This window comes from Ailuropoda melanoleuca, chromosome 8 (genome assembly GCF_002007445.2).
Source record: "Ailuropoda melanoleuca isolate Jingjing chromosome 8, ASM200744v2, whole genome shotgun sequence".
In the NCBI taxonomy this organism is placed as follows: domain Eukaryota; kingdom Metazoa; phylum Chordata; class Mammalia; order Carnivora; family Ursidae; genus Ailuropoda; species Ailuropoda melanoleuca.
The window spans coordinates 57087971-57106336 of NC_048225.1; the positions used below are offsets into that span (position 1 = coordinate 57087971).

At 38.8% G+C, this 18366-nt stretch overlaps 2 protein-coding genes across 2 annotated transcripts in view; both read left to right on the forward strand.

Annotated features, from left to right (window-relative positions):
- The window catches only part of LOC117803376 (olfactory receptor 51T1-like), a 255196-nt gene that overhangs the window by 203362 nt on the left and 33468 nt on the right, over window positions 1-18366 (forward strand). The window lies entirely within an intron of this gene.
- LOC100478380 (olfactory receptor 51H1) overlaps window positions 14620-18366 on the forward strand; it is a 7370-nt gene continuing 3623 nt past the window's right edge. The window contains exon 1 of the mRNA XM_034666458.1: window positions 14620-15210. Coding sequence (XP_034522349.1) covers window positions 14620-15210 — 591 coding nt within the window. The remainder of the gene's footprint in view (window positions 15211-18366) is intronic.

The window sequence follows — 18366 nt, forward strand, 5'->3', positions numbered from 1 at the left end:
GGAATAAAGCAGTCTAGGGAAGAGGAGTGATTAGGTAAGTTATAAGACCCAAATTTAGAAAATAACCTCCCGTATTCTTAGTCTCAAATCTTGGTGGATAGTTGGAATATAAGGCAATGATCAGCTCTGCTGCTCCCTATATTCAGATTATTTCTCATTCTGTGTCTTTACTGGGGAGATAGAGCTTTGCCCTGAAGAACCTGGTAACAAAGGACCCTGGCAGGTTATTATCGGGCAAAGTAAGCAAAAAACCAGGCCATATATGGGGGACAGAAGATACCACCACTGAATTTTTAAGGTGCCCCAAATTCCACCAGCCAGAGGTTTTGGCCACCAGTAAACTTAAAACTGTACTATGCAATTTGAAGTTATCCCTCTGTGTTTTATTTGGTCAGCAAAGTCTGCTCCACATGACTTCCTAGTTGTAAAGTATGTTGTTAAATACCCAGTCCCAATTCCAAATAGACTGCATGCTCAGTCATAATCCTTGGCTTTGCACCTACGGTTAGCTCTCCCTTCTTTCCAGTTTTCCATCTCAGGAAATGACTTTTTCTTACTAGAACTCGGATGCTACCAGCTCCCACAGGCCTTTATTGTATTGCTCCCTCCCAGTGAATCACTCCCTCTTCTATTACTCTGTGCACCCCTCTAGCATAAGCGAATGTGGTACCAGAACTCTTCCCATGCCTTCCTACTGCTCTGTGAGCTATTTGAAGACAAGAACTATCTTTTGTACTTTTTAGCCCATAATAACATCTTTCCATTAGACATAAAATAAGTTTGTTGAATTCTATGAGCTGTTTTAAAAAGTCAGCTTAGATAAAAATGTGTCTCACTGCCCAGATTCTGAGCCCCATGGCTCCCTCCCTTCTACAAAGGGCACCACGCTTTTCTGATCTCTCCATCTGCTCTGTCCCAATCCTCCAGCCCCAATCTACCTTCCAACTCTTCAAAAATTGAAGTAACTTTCTGAGAATAGTCAAAGTCTTTGCCCTATCTCCCTTCTGTCCTTTCAGGCTCAGAAACAGAAACTGCCACATCTATTTCTCCCTCCTCTTTCCTTTCTTGTTTCATCTCCCCACTTAGTGCCCTCTCCCCATTTATTTTATCACTCTCACCCTGAGTCTTATTGTCCCTCCCCACACCTGCNTACACCTGCTTATCCCTTTTGCAGTTCACTCACCACACTTGCTTCTCCCCGCGACCCGTACACACTTTGGTGTTCTCATAGACTGACTCAGGGGTACTCTTTATGCAACCCTGTTGTACCCCATCTGGGGAAGTGGGTGGGGTGTGGGATACAAGAAAGGTGAGCACAGGTGTCCAGCCTCTTGTTGCCTGAACCCCATGGAGACCCTCAGTGAGAATGCTGTGGTTAGTTCAGGGCTGGTTGTTCTACCCACAGGAAGCACCATGATGACCTTTGAACTGCAGCAGGAATGGAAGAGTCCCTCCAATCCCTAACATTCAGTCCTGTCCTCATAGCCTGTGAAACAGGTTCCCCTCGACCCCATACTAATCCTGAGTTCATAGTCCTGACAGGTCCTGGTGTCCTGTCTCACCCTGGCCTGTCTGCTCTTTGACCATTACCACAACCTCTCCCCAGCCTTTTTTTCAGAGAGCACATAATGAGCCCCAGAGAGTGCCCCAGGCTCAGTCCACAGGGACACCTTCTGGTTTTGTTGCTTGTTTCTGTTTTGACTAATTGCCCTCAGCTCAGTGGAGTACCACGTGGTGCTAATGGCTCTAAGGTCACAGGTTCCATATCTGCAGAGATCACTTAGTCATTTTGCTTTGCATCCTCAGGCTAAGGCCTGAATCAATTCAAAGACTACCAGGGGTATAGAATGGTCTCTTGTGTTTGCTGTGGTTTCGTCCCCATCCCTGGCCACATGCACACTGCTGTCCATAAATTCAACTCTCTCTGAAATACAACGACTAGCTGACTCCTCACTCCGCTGGCCCAGTCATTTTGGCTCACTCTCTTTCTTTCACTTCCCTTCTCTCTTTCTCTTCTGTACTTTGCACTTTCTCATTCTCCCTGCCATTTCTTGTTCTTTATAGATGCAGTGTTTTCTGATGGATCATGTGTCTCCAGGCAACCCACTCCCCATGCCAGCTTGTAGCTTTTCCTTCACACCGTGGACATAATCAGCCCAAATCTCCACAAACCCTCATTGTATGCCATGCTGCCCACTGCTCCTCCCCTCCCAGAGAGCTCTCAGGGTGCTTTTGTTCTTGTAATCCCTGCAGCAGACCTGGGTAACCAGATCCCAGCTCGTGGGTTTACCCAGCTCATCCCTGTTACTTCTACTCCCATTCAGGAGATGGTGCCTTAATCTCTCCATCCCCAGGGCACAGCTACACTTCTCCTGGACTCAGGTTACCCTCCTCATGCTCCTTCCAGCAATTCCAGCAGCTGTGATCTGTTGGACCTGGACGCTGCCCTCAAACTCTGCAACCGAAGTTTAACCCCATGGTGAATGGAGCTGAGGACTTGGACTAAGTTAGCCTTAGCACCTCAAACACTCACAACTCCATAACCAGGTCCTGTCTCAGGCTCCCTGATCAGTTCAGTGAACCATTCTATATCCTTCTGTCATCTTGGGATCCAGGGCTGCCTCTCCTCTGACCTCTAAATCATAGGAAGGGCCCCATATCTACCTGCACTCTGGTTTCCTGGATGTTCAGGATAGCCATTTATTCATGTGATAAATGAATCTGGCTTAATAGGTTGGAGGGAGGGACAGAATTAAACCATCGTTGGGTCCCTCCTTTTATCAAATCAACATGTGTGTCATTCAATTTTATGTTTTAGGAGCCCACAGTATGGTGCTGTGGCTTTCAAATTTAGACCATCTAGGTAAAAATCCTCAGTTTGCCACTTTGTAGCTGTAAGGCTGTGAACAAGCAACTTTACATCTCTGGGCTTCAGCGTCCTCATCAGGAAAAAGAATTGGGTTAAAACGTAAGTGAAGTGTCCAGAACAATGCCTACCTCCTGTTATTTACTATATGTGCACGCCTATCTCAGTTCTCTACTCTCTCCTCTTTGTTGTCGAAAATGGCTTTCTTTCAACTGATAATTTTGAGCACCTGATATATGCCAGGCATTCCAGGCTACTGTAGTAAACAAGGGAGGTAAGACCCCTTCTTTTATGTTTCTTATCTTCTGGTACAGAGTGATAGACAGTGCAAGTATATATACAGTCCATGTAACAAACAGAAAAGGGTCATGGGATAATAAAGCAAGAGTGCCTAAATATCACAGAAAGGGTAACATTTCTGAAGCTGATATTTAAGCTGAGACCTAAATGCTGAGAATGCAGTAGCCATGTGGAGATATGGAGGACGTGTGTTCCAGGCAAGTACTCAGACAGTGAGGCAAGACTAACGTGGGCATTGCCGAGGAACAAGAAGGTGGCCATTCTATTTGGAGTAGAAGGAAGGAGCCTGAGATTAAAAGAAGAGATCAGAGATGTTCACAGATTTATGCCACCTAGTTTCAGATCAGACATGGTTAGAAGAGCTTCTAAAAATATTGCCCATATCTCTTAAATGAAAACAGAAGAAAACAAAATAAACATCAGATACAGTTGTAAAAGACACAAAGCCCTGTTCTTAGTTCATTGGTACCTCCACAGTAGAGTTAGTACTAAAGGGGGAAAAACATAGTATAGTATGTTCTTACAGATGATTGTTATTTCTGATTGCTCAGTTCAATGGAGAGAGACTAGAGACATAATAAGTAGAGAATTAGAGGTTTCATATATTTTTATTTTTCCCTCCATACTATACAATGTAGACCTCAACATGCGATACAGCCAATAAATCACTGATAGAAAGACATATTAATACCGATCTGAAATTTATCATACAAACATTTTAAGCAAGATCATTGCAAGTCAGGAAAATGAATCAATCAAATTTGATAACTAAACATTCATAGATCAAATAGCTTAATGTTTACATTTCTGAGCATGCATGTTTCTTTTGACTACAAAGTAGCTTCTTACTAATAGCAAAGCAAAGCCCAGTTATGGAATTTGGCAAGGTCATTAAATATTTCCAGGTAAAAAGGCAGAAGAAAGGACATAAAGTACATTTCTGCTCTCCTGTCCTAGAATATTTGGCTCACCCTTTCTTTCCACATTGTTTCTTGCTCTCTGGGAGGGGTAAGGCAGCAGAGCAAGTGATGGCATGGTTAGCATCAGGACCATGTTTGGCCACATCACATGGTCAGAAAGGAAGGTGTGAATAGCAACAGAAGTTACAGTGCTTGACACACTTTGCTTTTAAATGCTGGCATCAGAAGCAAATGGTTGAAAATTACTTTGTAGGAGCATTCGGTTAGGTAACAAAATTCATATCCTGTGCATGCTAGGAGTGAAAGGCTCTCAAGAAAAGGAACAAAAGCCAAACTAAAAAAAAAAAGTTACAGTGACCATTCCTGAGAACTGACACATATGCTTTGTTCCATGACCATTGTCACCAATTCCAGGGATGTCCTTCATGGAAGTTTCCAGAGAGAGCAATGAGGAAGGAAGAAGTCAGTTGAAATGGACAGTCGTGACAGACAATGTTGCCTAAGCAATCTAGATTCTACTATTCTTATGAAACAATGTTTACCCTAAATTTCCTGGGCTGAGACTCAAGAAGGAAATTTCTGATTTGTGAAGAAACCCCAGAGGTTTGAGCAGAAGATTGTTAAAAAAAAAAAAAAAAGTCCAGAGTATCATGCTCAGCGAAATAAGTCTGTCAGAGAAGGACAAATACCGTATGATTTCACTCATATCTGGAATTTAAGAAAGAAAACAAAAGAGTATAGGGAAAAAAGAGAGAGAGAAGCAAACCAAGAAAGAGTCTCTTAACTATAGAGAACAAACTGAAGGTCGCCAGATGGGAGGTGGGTGGGAGATGGGTTAAATAGTTGATGGGGATTAAGGAGTGCACTTGCTCTGATGAACGCTGGGTATCATTTGTAAATGTTGTATCACTATATTGTATACTTGAAACTAATATTACACTGTGTGTTAACTAACTGGAATTTAAATTAAAAAAAAGATCAGCAAACAATTTTTGCCCACTGTATATAGACAAAATGTAGACAAAATATAGACAAAAATGTAGCAATTAGAACAATAATCCAAGTTAAGTTTCATGTCAGAGTCTCAGATTTAATATCCACCAATACAATCTCACTACTCAGCAACTATTTAACATTTGCTGGGAGGAAAAGAGTAAGCAAATGTGTTCTGCTAGTGTTTGTAGGCACCAACGGCAGCCTGCCCAAAATGTACCACTAAGGCATATTAATTATTTTGAATTGAAACTACCTGGGAAACAGCCAGTGCAGGGACACTCAGACACTTTTCTGTCACCCCTGAAAGCAGGAAATAAATTTCCCATATGAAAGATACCTTCCCTGTACTAAGAAGTGAAAGGACATCCTTATCACCAAAGATAGAAACTTTAAAGCTGAGAAAGCTGCAGAAATAAACCTTACTACTTGTTTATTTTTTTACTAACTTTTTTACTACTAATACGTACTGAAAATTTCGCTGACTTAAGCTCCCAAATGCCTGTTTTGTTTATCCTGCCAATTTCTCACAAATTTATTGTCTCTTTGTCTAAAATGTATAAAAACTGCCTGACCTGATCATTTGTTTGGGTCTCAATTTCATTATTAGGCCTGTGTGCACTTACTAAAACTTGGGTTTTTCTTCTGTTAATCTGTTTCACGTAAATTTAATTCTTAGTCCAGCAAGAAGAGCCTTGGACAAAGGAAAATTTGTTCCTCCCCTTCATAATCTATATAGGTAACCTCATTGCTCCCAAATTAGCTAGTATTCCCAAAAATTTACGTGGCAACGAAATTCAATATGTCTGCCGAGAAAAGAACATGTCTCCAGCCCAAGAGAGTGGAATAATAGAAAAGGCAAACCAGACTCAGTCTGTAGGCTCTCTAAATTGCTGGCTGTCAGCTGGGGGTTGCTTTCATATCCTAGAGGCTGCTCTTATCCTTGTATGAGGTCTACTCCACCTTCAAAGCCAGTAATGGCATGTTAAATCCAACACATTTTCATGGCCAAAATTCTCAGCAAATTAAAAGTACAAGGGGAACTTCCATGATTTTATAAAGGACATCTATAACTAACATTGTAATTAATGATGAAAGACTTAATGTCTTCTCCCCAAGATTGGGGATGAAGGCAAAAGTATATGCTGTCATCATTCTTGTACAATATTGTACTAGAAGTCCTACACCATACAATGAGGGTATATAGAATGCACAGAGATATAGATTGGAAAGGAATAAATACACAACTGTATATTCACAGATAGCATGACAGTCTATATTTAAAAACCTCCAAGAAATCTGTGAGAAGGCCCTAGAAACTTAAAGACAAGTTTAGCAAGATGACAGGATATAAGGTCAATATAAATAAATCAACGATATTTCTACATACTAGCAATGGGTAATTAGAAATGGATTTTGTTAAAGTACCATTTATAATAGCACCAAAATGACACACCATGGTATGTAGCTAATGCAATTTGTGCAGGATTAGTATGCTGAAAACTATAAAGCACTGCTAAGAAAAAGAAATAAGAGATGACCTAAATAAATGATGAAAATGAATTGCAGGACTCAACACTTCTTTAAGATATCATTTCTGTCCAAATTGTTTTAAAGATTTAATACAATTCCAATCAAAATCCCAGCCATGTTTTTGCAGAGAGAGACAAGCTGATTCTAAAATGTATATGCAGGGGCACCTGAGTGGCTCAGTCAGTTCAACATCCTACTTTTGATTTCTGCTCAGGTCATGATCTCAGGGTCATGATCTCAGAGTTGTGGGATTGAGCCCCATGTTGGGCTCTGCACTCAATACAGAGTCTGTTGGAGATTCTCTCTCTCTTCCTCTCCCTCTGCCCCTCCCCCTGCTCACATGTGCTCTCTAAATAAAAAAATAATCTTATAAATAAATAAATAAATAAATGTATATGCAAAGTCAAAGGAACTAATATAGACAAAACAATTTTGAAAAAGAAGAGAAAGTTTGAAGACTCTCAATACCTGACTTCTAGGCTTCCTATAAAGCTACAGTAATTGGAAGGATTTGGTTTTGGCAAGGGGATAGACACATAAATCCATAAAATAGTATAGGGAATCCACAAATAGACCTACAAAAATATTTCAATTGACTTTTGAACAAAAACCTAAATGTAAATCATAATACTATAAAACTTCTAGAAAATATGAGAAAGTCTTTGAGGCTTTTTGGTATGCAAAGAAATCTTACATTAGACACCAAAAGCACAACTCAAAGCAATATATATATATATATGTGTGTGTGTGTGTGTGTGTGTGTGTGTGTATATATATTTTCTCAAAAATATTTTTATAAGATATCTTTTTATAAAATGCTTTATGAAAGATACTGTTAAGAGAATTAAAAAGCAACACAGACTAGGGGAAGAAGTCACAAATCACATAAACAACAAAGTTTTTTTTTTAGTCAAAATATATATTTTTAAAAAAACTATAAATTCAACAAGAAAAGAAAGTAACCCAATAGGAAATAATGGGCCAAATATTTGAATAGACATTTCGCCAGAGAAGACATATGTATGATAGTAAACACATAAAAAGAGGCTCGACATTATTAGTCATTAAGAAAATATACATTAAAACCAGCATGATGAGATGTCACTATACAGCTATAGGAATGACCAAAAAAAATTGATCATTGAAGGTGCTGGTTGGAACAAAAGCAGCTAGGATTCTCATACACTGGTGATGGAAATACAAAACAGTACAGCCCCTTTGAAAAATAATCTGGTAATTTTTAGAAGGTTAGACACATACTCAAGATATGCCTGGGATAGCCACTTCTAGGTATTTATTTAAACAAGAGAAATAAAAATTTTCATACATATAAAAACCTATCTGTGAATGCTTGTAACAGCTTTATTTATAAATAAACTTCCTTCAACCACCAAGTGGATAAACAGAATATCACCTATAGCCATACAATGACACAACGTTTAGCAATAACATGGATAAATATCAAATGCATTATATTAAATGGAAAAAGTCAGGTTTGAAAGATTACACACCATTTAATGAACCAAAGTTATATACAGACAACAGATTAGTAGTTGCCGAGGGCTTGTGGTAGGTGGAAGGGATCAACTATAAGGGGTAACATAGGGGAATGTTTGGGTTTGATGGAACTTTTCTGTATTTGAATTAAAGGGGTGGTTACATAACTCTATGCATTTGCCAAATTTCATAGAATTGCACAAAAAGAAGTAAATTTCATTAGATATAAATTTTAAAACCATTAAGAAATGTAAACTCTCATAAGAGCATTTGCCAGTTTCTTTAAAATTTACCTTTCAAGGCTCATCCATCTTTTCTTATGTCCTCTCTCTTTCTCTCCCATTTTCTCATTATATTCTCTTCCCTTGGTTTCCTGTTTTTTCCCTGTCTTCCTTTCTTCTGTCCTTCTACACTTCCATTTTTTTTTATGCAACAAGTATGTTTTGATCGCCTTTGTCATACAATATATAGCCCTGGATCATGAATTGAAACATTTGTGTTTGACAAATTCTAGTAATTCAGTTTTTTAAATGCTTCAGAAAGGTAGTAAGAATGAGTCAATAAGAAAGAATTTGTTTTGGGGAAAATAAACACTTGCTTGAATGTTAAAAATTATCTTGATGTTATGAAAACTGCTTAAGGAAAAACAAGATATATTATACAGAGTTACAAATTATTTGCAAATGCATTTTCAGGTTCTCATGATTATGATTTTTTCATAAGACTTTCATAAAAAATCTAATTTATGTGGCAATGAAATAACTTAACTACATGTAATAAGACATCTGCCCAGTTCAAATTTGATTAGTGCCTAATATTATTAGAGTAATATTTTCTAAAGAAATTGACAATAAGAGAAACCTCATTTCTCACACATGGCTAAAAGAAAGAAGGAACCGGAAAGAACAAGATAAGCAAAGCAATTTATTTTTATGTGAATAAAAAAAGTTAGAATGTTATTGAAGAAGTCCATGTAGGAGAAATAGAGGGGTGGAATTATATAACATTGTTAGATATAGAAAGAAAGGAACAATATTAGAAGTATTTAAGAGGTAAAAATGTCAGGACTCACTATTTATTGGATGAGTTATATTTTTGTATTTACATGATATATAAAAGTAAAGAAATAGGGGCGCCTGTGTGGCTCAGCTGGTTGAGCGTCTGCCTTTGGCTCAGGTCATGATCCCAGGGTCCTAGGATCGAGGCCTGCATGAGGCTCTCTGCTCAGTGGGGAAACTGCTTCTCCTCTCCCGCTCCCCCTGCTTGTGCTCTCTCTTTCTCTGTGTCAAGTAAATAAATAAAATCTTAAAATAAAAAAAAAAAAGGAAAGAAATAGCCAGTTAAAGTATGGAGGAGAAAGCATAAAGTTGCTTTGTAATGTTATGGATTTGTTGATTTTGATGAATATGAGTTATGCAGAGGTAAAGGTGATGGCCACCAGACAGATACATATAACTGTCTGAAACTCGACACAAGGACCAGAGATATAGATTTGGGAGGAATCTGCTTATATGTACAGTTGAATGAGAAAACCAAGAGGTAAAGTAGGAAATGGAATCAAAGACTCTAGGACTGAGGTAGGGTTAATATTAAACCTGGAAAGAGGCAATTTACTTGACCTCTGGGAAAGAAAGGATGGGTGTGGATATATTTCAAGAAGTTGCTAAGAGAGGGTAAGGTACTGAAAAAGATTGGAGCAAACCATCACAATTCTTTTGAATGAATAGGGGAAGGGTTTTGGTATAAAATGTTACAGGAGAAAGATTAAGTGGGAGGGGGTTGGAAATGTGAATATTTGAAATTGCTTTTGATAGGAATGGTATTAGTATCCAATTAAAGAAAATTAAAATAATTAATAGAAGATAGTTTCTCTAAATCTATAGGACCATACAGTCTGACATATTGCATAGTTAGTGCCCTTCATCTATTTTCAGCTTTGAAGAGTTTGAAATTTAAAAAGAGAGATAGTAATTGTTTAGTTTTATATTTGTGCTGACATATAGACAGAAGAGAAAAGAAATCAGAATCCAGGGGTGCCTGGGTGGCTCAGTTGGTTAAGTGTCTGACTTGATTTTGGCTCAGGTCATGATCTCAGGGTCATGAGATTGAGCCCTGTGTAGGGCTCCACACTGAGAGTGGAGCCCGGTTGGGATTCTCTCTCTCCCTCTGACCCTCCCTGCTCATGCTCTCTCTCTCTCTAAAAATAAAGTAAAATCTTTAAAAAATATCAGAATCAATGTGAGATACAAATGATCAACCCATATAAGTAAAAAACCCAACCCAACCAAAACAACCAACCAAAAGCCAACAAACAACAAAACATTTTGGCTGAGAGATTGGAATAAAATTATAGTGATTCAATTACTCAAAACCCCTATTTGTCAATATAGATAAAAAATAAGAGTAAGAGCGTGACTGAGCTGCAAGATGTCACCTTTGTAATGAGCAGTGGAATATAGAGGTTAAATTATTGCAAGTAGAGCAATTCCACAGCTTAATTACTCCAAACAGTATTAAAAGAATGATCATATGATGTAGAGATGAATTTTATTTGATTTAGGAACTGAACACTTTGAAAGTCTATGGTATTGAAGAGTAATCTGTATTAATGTTAAATTACTGTAGGACTATCATGTAGATAAATGGTAATTGATTAAGAGAGCTTAGTCTGTGAGACTCATTCTATATGAGCACTTCTTCCTTATCTAGTCATGTTGACCTTCAAGATTCAGGAAGTCTGGAACATACTGAACAGTGAGAAACCCCCACTCTATTATTTCTATCATAAGTCATTTCTACAATAAAAAATATTGTAGTTACATCAGCAATCTAGACTAATTCACGGTGTGACCCTCCTTTCTTTTTGGAAGTTTGAAGGTGATAATTCTTGCCATATCAACTTCACAAGAGTTTTAAAGCTGTGAAGATTTATGAGGATTATGATGATGAAAGTGTAAAGCAAATGTGATAAATCATATAACTGATGATGCTCAGAATCAATATCAGATGTTTTTGTTATTAATGCTGCTGCTGATGTTATTAATATTCAGAGGGCAGATGAGAATAGTAGCATTATCTGAAGGTGATAACTGGATATTATGCCACATTAATTGTCTCTTGACTGATTGGTATGATTGATGACTCCCTGTAGGGTCTCTTGCTTTCCTTTTGCACAGCACATGGCTAGACTAACTAGGTGGATATTGAAAACTGAAAGATGCAGATAAAACATCAGGAAAAATTCATTCACTAGGGGAGTCATTTCAACTGTAGATTTCATGGGAAAATAGAATGGGAAAATCTTGGAGTCACTTTTCCTTGGGATATTTTTGTTTGTTAGTTTTGCTGTGTTTGAGAAAAATAAAAGCAACTATCATTCATTTAAGGGCATGGAAAGAGTGAGGTGGCTAAGATGGCCCTGAGAGACCATGATTGAGCAATAAGCAGCCTCTGAAACTAACACCCTCCACACACATACACACAAACAAACACCTGTTCTCTACTAGCCTCCTCAATGCTCTCTCATATCCCAGACATGAATATCTAGGAGGCGATTTTACAGCCCTGGGGAGACCTCCGCAATCTCAGAAGCTCCAGGGAATAAGCCTGCTCATTGATCCATGAAACTCTCCTTGGTATGGTAGGAGGAGGACTTTTGGAGCAGTTCAAGAAATAAAAGTCCTCATGTGGGTAGTGGCACTGGTTTTGTCAGGCAAGTCTTAGGCTGCTCAAGATCCTCTTCCAGGTAGGGTAGTCTCAGCAACCAGGTAAGTTTTAGAGCAAAATCAGAGGATAAAGTTGGCTTATCAACAGAATATTTTATTTTTTATTTTTTATTTTTTTAAAGATTTTATTTATTTATGTGACAGAGAGACAGCCAGCGAGAGAGGGAACATAGCAGGGGAGTAGGAGAGGAAGAAGCAGGCTCCCAGTGGAGAAGCCCGATGTGGGACTTGAACCTGGAACACTGGGATCACGCCCTGAGCCGAAGGCAGACGCTTAACGACTGCGCTACCCAGGCGCCCCCCAACAGAATATTTTAAGATATCATCATTGAAGCTTCTAATTGTCTCCCAACCACTTCTTTCCTGTCCCTTTATCTTTCCTTTGTCCTTTTTTCTCCAACCCAAGCGCTGTACATCCTATGTTCTTACTCTCTTTCTCATTCACACCTTTAGGGGAAAGATGTGAAGATGACTCCTTTAACCTCATGGTGAATAGGTTACCTTTTTCTAAGAGGTGGATAGATAGCTGATACTCTGTGATAAATGAATTGCCTTAAAATGTAGGGAATTCCCAGTCAATGAAACTAATGTAGGTAGAAGATACGTGTCACCTGTAGAATGCTGAATGACTGTTTCTATATAGGTTAGACATTGGACTTTCAAAATTACTTTCATTTAGAACTCTAAATGACTGCAGTTTGGGAATTTCTCCCTTGATAAGGGAGTTTGTGGTTCTACTATCAGGTGAGGTGTGGTTATAATTAATCTCTACATTAGGAAGGTTTTTCTGTCTTCCTGTTTCTCTGACAGAATTCTCTGTACCTATCATTCATCCTGGTATAATGAAGAGTAAGCTTCTCTTTTAAAGGCCAATCGTAATCTTATTCTATCATCTACAAATGTCTTAGATTGCCTAGAAACTTGGAAGTTCCCCTAGGCAGGTGCAAGTATATTTTTTGTTTGTTTGTTTGTTTGCTGCTACTCACACTAGAGAGAATTTTGTAGTTTTATTTTATTGTTCATTTCCTCCTACAATTTAGAATCTATAACAAGGCAGTTAGCTTGTGGTAGCCTGGGGCAGATACAGAACACTTAGTCTGTTTTTCCATCAATGTGGCAGTATGAATAGTGGAGGGTCAGGGCTAGATTAAACCTTCAAAGGAGGAACTCGGGATCTAAAAGCCTAATCTTCAGGAGATAGACTTGAATTCCTCCTGTTTTCTAGATCCTGGGCAATATAGATAAAGAACAAAATCTAAGGACCCATAGTAGGGAGTAAGCATCTTGATGAAGAGATCTAATTTTGACTTGGTCTTCTCTAGTTGAGCCCTCAAACTTCCATTGCACTTAACTGTAATATTCCTCAACAAGGCTGTGCCTTTCCCTCATCTCTTACCCACTTTGCTACTAATAGGTATTTGACTGAGGGTAAGTTGTTTTATCTAGGCTTCAGGTTTGGTTTTTTTTTATTAATAAAATGTGAAATAAATCAACTTTTACTTCTGCTGCTCTTTGGATCTCTGTTTTTCCTTTTTTTATGTTAAATAAATTTTATTGTGTTATACTTATTTGAAATTTAGAATATATAGTAGCTGTCAGAATAAGTTCACCTGTCACATTAAAAACTGTGCTAAACTTTCAGGCTTAGTGTGCAGGTCAGGCACATTAAGTGAAAATGGCCACCATGACTCCCACCCTTCTAAACTGTAAGATGGTAACTATTCTTTTTTTTTTTTTATGCTATGTTAGTGACCATACGGTAGTGTTTGATGTAGTGTTTCATGACTCATTGTTTAGCATATAACACCCAGTGCTCCATGCAATATGTGCCCTCCTTAATACCCATCACTAGTCTAACCCATCCCCCCACCCTTCTCCCCACTAAAACCCTCAGTTTGTTCCCCAGAGTCCATAGTCTCTCGTGGTTCATTCCCCCTNGTTCCAGTTTGTGTACATCCTCACCAGTACTCGATGTTTTCTGGGTTTTTGATGGTAGCCACTGTAATGGACTTGAGGTGCTATCTCCCTGTTTTTCTCTTTTTATTCTTTTTCTCTTCTCTCTTTCCCTCCCTCTACCTTATTTTCTTTTCCCCTCTATTTGTCTACCTCTTAAACTTTTCTCTCATTTCCACTTTTATTACAATTATTTGAGAAATATAGCATTTTATTTCCCAAAAATCACTAAAACAGACAAAAACTAAAACAATAGTTTATTGGAAAGAAATGTATGCTGGCAATCTAATAGCCCAGATATATGAACCAATAGCTAGCTCTTTTTCATAAGAGCAATGGGAAGAAATGGATGTTTGATAGAAAGAGGAAAAATGTCCTGGCTAAAGCCAGGGAAATATGAATCAGAAATCTTTCAAAGAGGATCTTTTGGGAGATGTCAAAAACAATTATAATGTGATTTTTGACTTGTCATGAGCATGGTTCAACCAGAGACACCCAGCCTGGAGGTAAAATATTCAAGAATTGAAGAGCAGAGGGCAAATTATTCAAAAATGATGAGATGCAAAAGTAAATGTGAATATGACTTATTTGTAGTTGGATGAGTCTTTTTCTCCTGGGCCAGTAGAAGCTTCCTCAACAGGATATACCATGAGTAGAAATTTCAGGGATTCAGTCCTCTCTTACACACTCCCCACCCATGTGAAAATAAAATTGTTTCACTCCCAGGGAAGTCAGATTCTAATATATCATTAATCCCTGTCACTGTATTTTTAGGAAGTCACCCATCAGGATCCCACAAGCACCCTCCTCATGCCTGTGTCACACCGGCTTCATGGCAGATAATAACCACTCTTACTTCCAACACCCTTACTCTGTCTTAACTGGAATTCTGGGGCTTGAACAAAAGTATTACTGGATGGCATTCCCACTGGGTGCTATATATGTCATTGCCCTCTTTGGCAATGATGTCATCATCTCTACCATCAAGTCTGAATCATCCCTGCATATCCCCATGTACTATGTTCTGTACATGCTGACATTGGCAGACATGGGGCTTGTCCTTTGTACTTTTCCCTCTATGCTAGGCATATTCTGGTTTAACTTTAAGTCCATTGCCTTTGATATCTGCCTTGTTCAGATGTACTTCATTCACACCTTCTCCGCCACTGAATCTGGCATGCTGGTGGCCATGGCCTTTGATTGGGTGGTAGCCATCTGGAACCCGCTCAGGTATGGCACCATCCTAACCAATGGTGTGGTCTGGAGAACAGGAGCAGTCATCCTGACAAGGGCAGTCTGTGTGGTCTTCCCTGTGCCTTTCCTTATCAAAAGACTTCCCTTCTACTGCTCCAACATCCTCTCCCACTCCTTCTGCCTCCACCAAGACGTCATGCGCCTTGCCTGTGCCAGCACCTGGGTCAACATTCTCTATGGCCTTATTGCTGTCATCTTCACAAAGGGTTCTGACTCCCTCTCCATCCTCCTCTCCTATGTGTTCATACTCCAAACAGTAATGGTCATTGCCTCAGGGGAGGGCCGGCTGAAGGCACTCAACACCTGTGTTTTACACATCTGTGCTGTACTCATCTTCTGTGTTCCACTCATTGGGGTGTCTGTCATTCATCGCTTTGGAAAGCACCTTTCACCACTGACTCATGCCCTCATGGATAATGCCTACCTTCTTGTACCCCCTGTCCTGAACCCTATAGTCTATACTGTGAAGACCAAGGAGATTCGAAANACATTGCCTCAGGGGAGGGCCGGCTGAAGGCACTCAACACCTGTGTTTTACACATCTGTGCTGTACTCATCTTCTATGTTCCACTCATTGGGGTGTCTGTCATTCATTGCTTTGGAAAGCACCTTTCACCACTGACTCATGCCCTCATGGCTAATGCCTACCTTCTTGTACCCCCTGTCCTGAACCCTATAGTCTATACTGTGAAGACCAAGGAGATTCGAAAGAAGATCATCCAAATATTTGTTCAAACCAAGATTACTGCAGAAGGTTAGGGTCTGCCAGTTTGAGAGAGGAGGAATCTATTCTGTAAAGGCTCAATTATGACTATGAAAAATAAAAGTTTATATTTCTCATGTTTTCTGTGTGATTTGAATTGGACAAAAAAAGAGATTTCCCTTCTCTCAGAACATACTTTCCTTTTCCTGCACTAAATTGTTCTTTGCTTAGTATAAAAGAGTGACATTTATAGGAACTGTTCAATGTACTGTCCTATAGCCCGGCATTTATGGTTGGCATATAATAGCTGAAGGCAGGGAATATTACTAATTCAATTTTTAAATAACTCCTCTGAACACAAATAGGCCATGAGTTCAATGCCTTTTAAATTAAAGCTCACCAAATTAATTTAACATTGTCACTCAAAAATTAGGAATGACCTCCATTCACTTTAAAGGGGAGAAATGAACTACATTCATTAAATAAATAAGAGAACACCCGGGGATAATACATTATTAAAACATGAATCAGAAAAATAATCAAATTTTAGGATCAAGAATATAAATGTGTACAATTGAGCAGGGGCCAACTATGTTGCCTAAGTTGGGATCAAAAGATTAAGAGTAAAGTTGAGCTTTTCCATGTGTGACACTGGGTATTCTCATACTTGGGCATCCAATGTTGTTATGAAATTAAGTTTAATCATATGAGTACAGCTATTTGTAAACATGAGGTTCTGTGCAATTATAAGGAGTGTCTAAGAAAATCAAATATAAGGGAATAAGAGAACTTGTATTTATAGATGGCCCACTAAACAAAAGACACAGTGCCAGAGCCTTTTACGTGTTATTTTATTTGGTAAACACAGCATTCCTTTGAGGGAAGATGTTATGCACTGTTACCTATCGATGATGAGACAAGTACAGAAAGAGAGAAAGTTTGAAAATTTGTATAACAATTTGACTTTGCAGTGCCACCAAAGTACAAAATTTTGTATATAATACAATAAAATTGTATGGGTGCAATTTTTTTTTCCTGGTCTGAGTGGGTAGAATGTGGGATTTCCCAGGAAGGCAAGCAGGGTGTACCTGGAGCCCATAGGGTGTGATTGTGGCTTCTGGTGTGATGAGGGAAGTAAGTTCAGGTCCAGATGGAGGGGCAGGGAGAGGATAAACTGGGATGAACTGAATTTAAAAAAAAAACCCTCAAAATTAACTTACCATATACAATTTGAGAAATACTGATTTAGTAGAAAAAATAAGATGGCATCTTAATTTTTTCATAGATAATTTAAAAATATCTATCCTATGTGCTTGAATTAGGCACAGGGCTGCATAATAAAAATCAAACCCACAAAGTCCAAGACTTCAAAAAAAGGAAAAAAAAGATAGTCTAGTGGTGGAGATAAGGCAAGTAAAAACAGGAATGCTTTGTAGGTGTCAATAAGGTCACCAGGAAAGTAAGACATGCTATCTCCACTTTCTCAGTTAAGGATGGCCCAAGGTCAGCATACTTTTCTTTCTTTTTTTTTTTAAGATTTTATGAATTTATTTTTCAGAGAGAGAGAGTGCACAAGCAGGGGGAGCAGCAGGGAGAGGGAGAAGCAGACTGCCCACTGAGCAAGGAGCCAGATGCGGGACTTGTTCCCAGGACCCTGGGATCATAACCTGGGCTGAAGGTGGAAGCTCAACCAACTGAGCCACCCAGGCATCCCAGTCAGCATGCTTTGGTGATACATGACCTTAATCCTTTTAGTGCCATGACAAGATCCTATAATCAGAGTCTGGAGGCCACATTCATTGGGCCATAATGTAATTCCAATTTGTTTCTTTGTACCCATCTCAAGAATCTTGATAGACTCTGACTCTTACAATGTTCAGTAACCCTAGTTTTGCTCTTTGCAATTTTGGAAGACTTTAAGGAGTAGTTCCAACATAATGAAGTCTTTCAACCTAGCTTCATCCCCAGCTTCCTGATGCACACATTTGTCTCCTAAAGTCAGGGACTGTAGTATATAGAATAATTTGAATGTTATGTTACATGGCAAGGGAAAATTAAGGTTACAGATGGGATTAAGGTTGCTAATAAAATGACTTTGAGACGTGGTGATTACCCTAGATTACATTGGTGGTCCCAATGTAATCACAAGAACCCTTTAAATATGGAAGAGGAAGGCAGAGCATCAGTGCAAGAGTGATGTGAGGTGAGGTGACTTGACTTGTTGTCATTAGCTTTGAAGTGGTTATAAATCAAGGAATGAGAAGAAATGAAGTTTCCCTAGAACCTCTGGAAACACAGCCCTGTTGACACCTTGATTTTAGCCTGCTGAAACTCAATTTAGATTTCTGGCTTCCAGAATGGTAAGATAATGAATTTGTATTGTTTTAANCTCCTAAAGTCAGGGACTGTAGTATATAGAATAATTTGAATGTTATGTTACATGGCAAGGGAAAATTAAGGTTACAGATGGGATTAAGGTTGCTAATAAAATGACTTTGAGATGTGGTGATTACCCTAGATTACATTGGTGGTCCCAACGTAATCACAAGAGCCCTTTAAATATGGAAGAGGAAGGCAGAGCATCAGTGCAAGAGTGATGTGAGGTGAGGTGACTTGACTTGT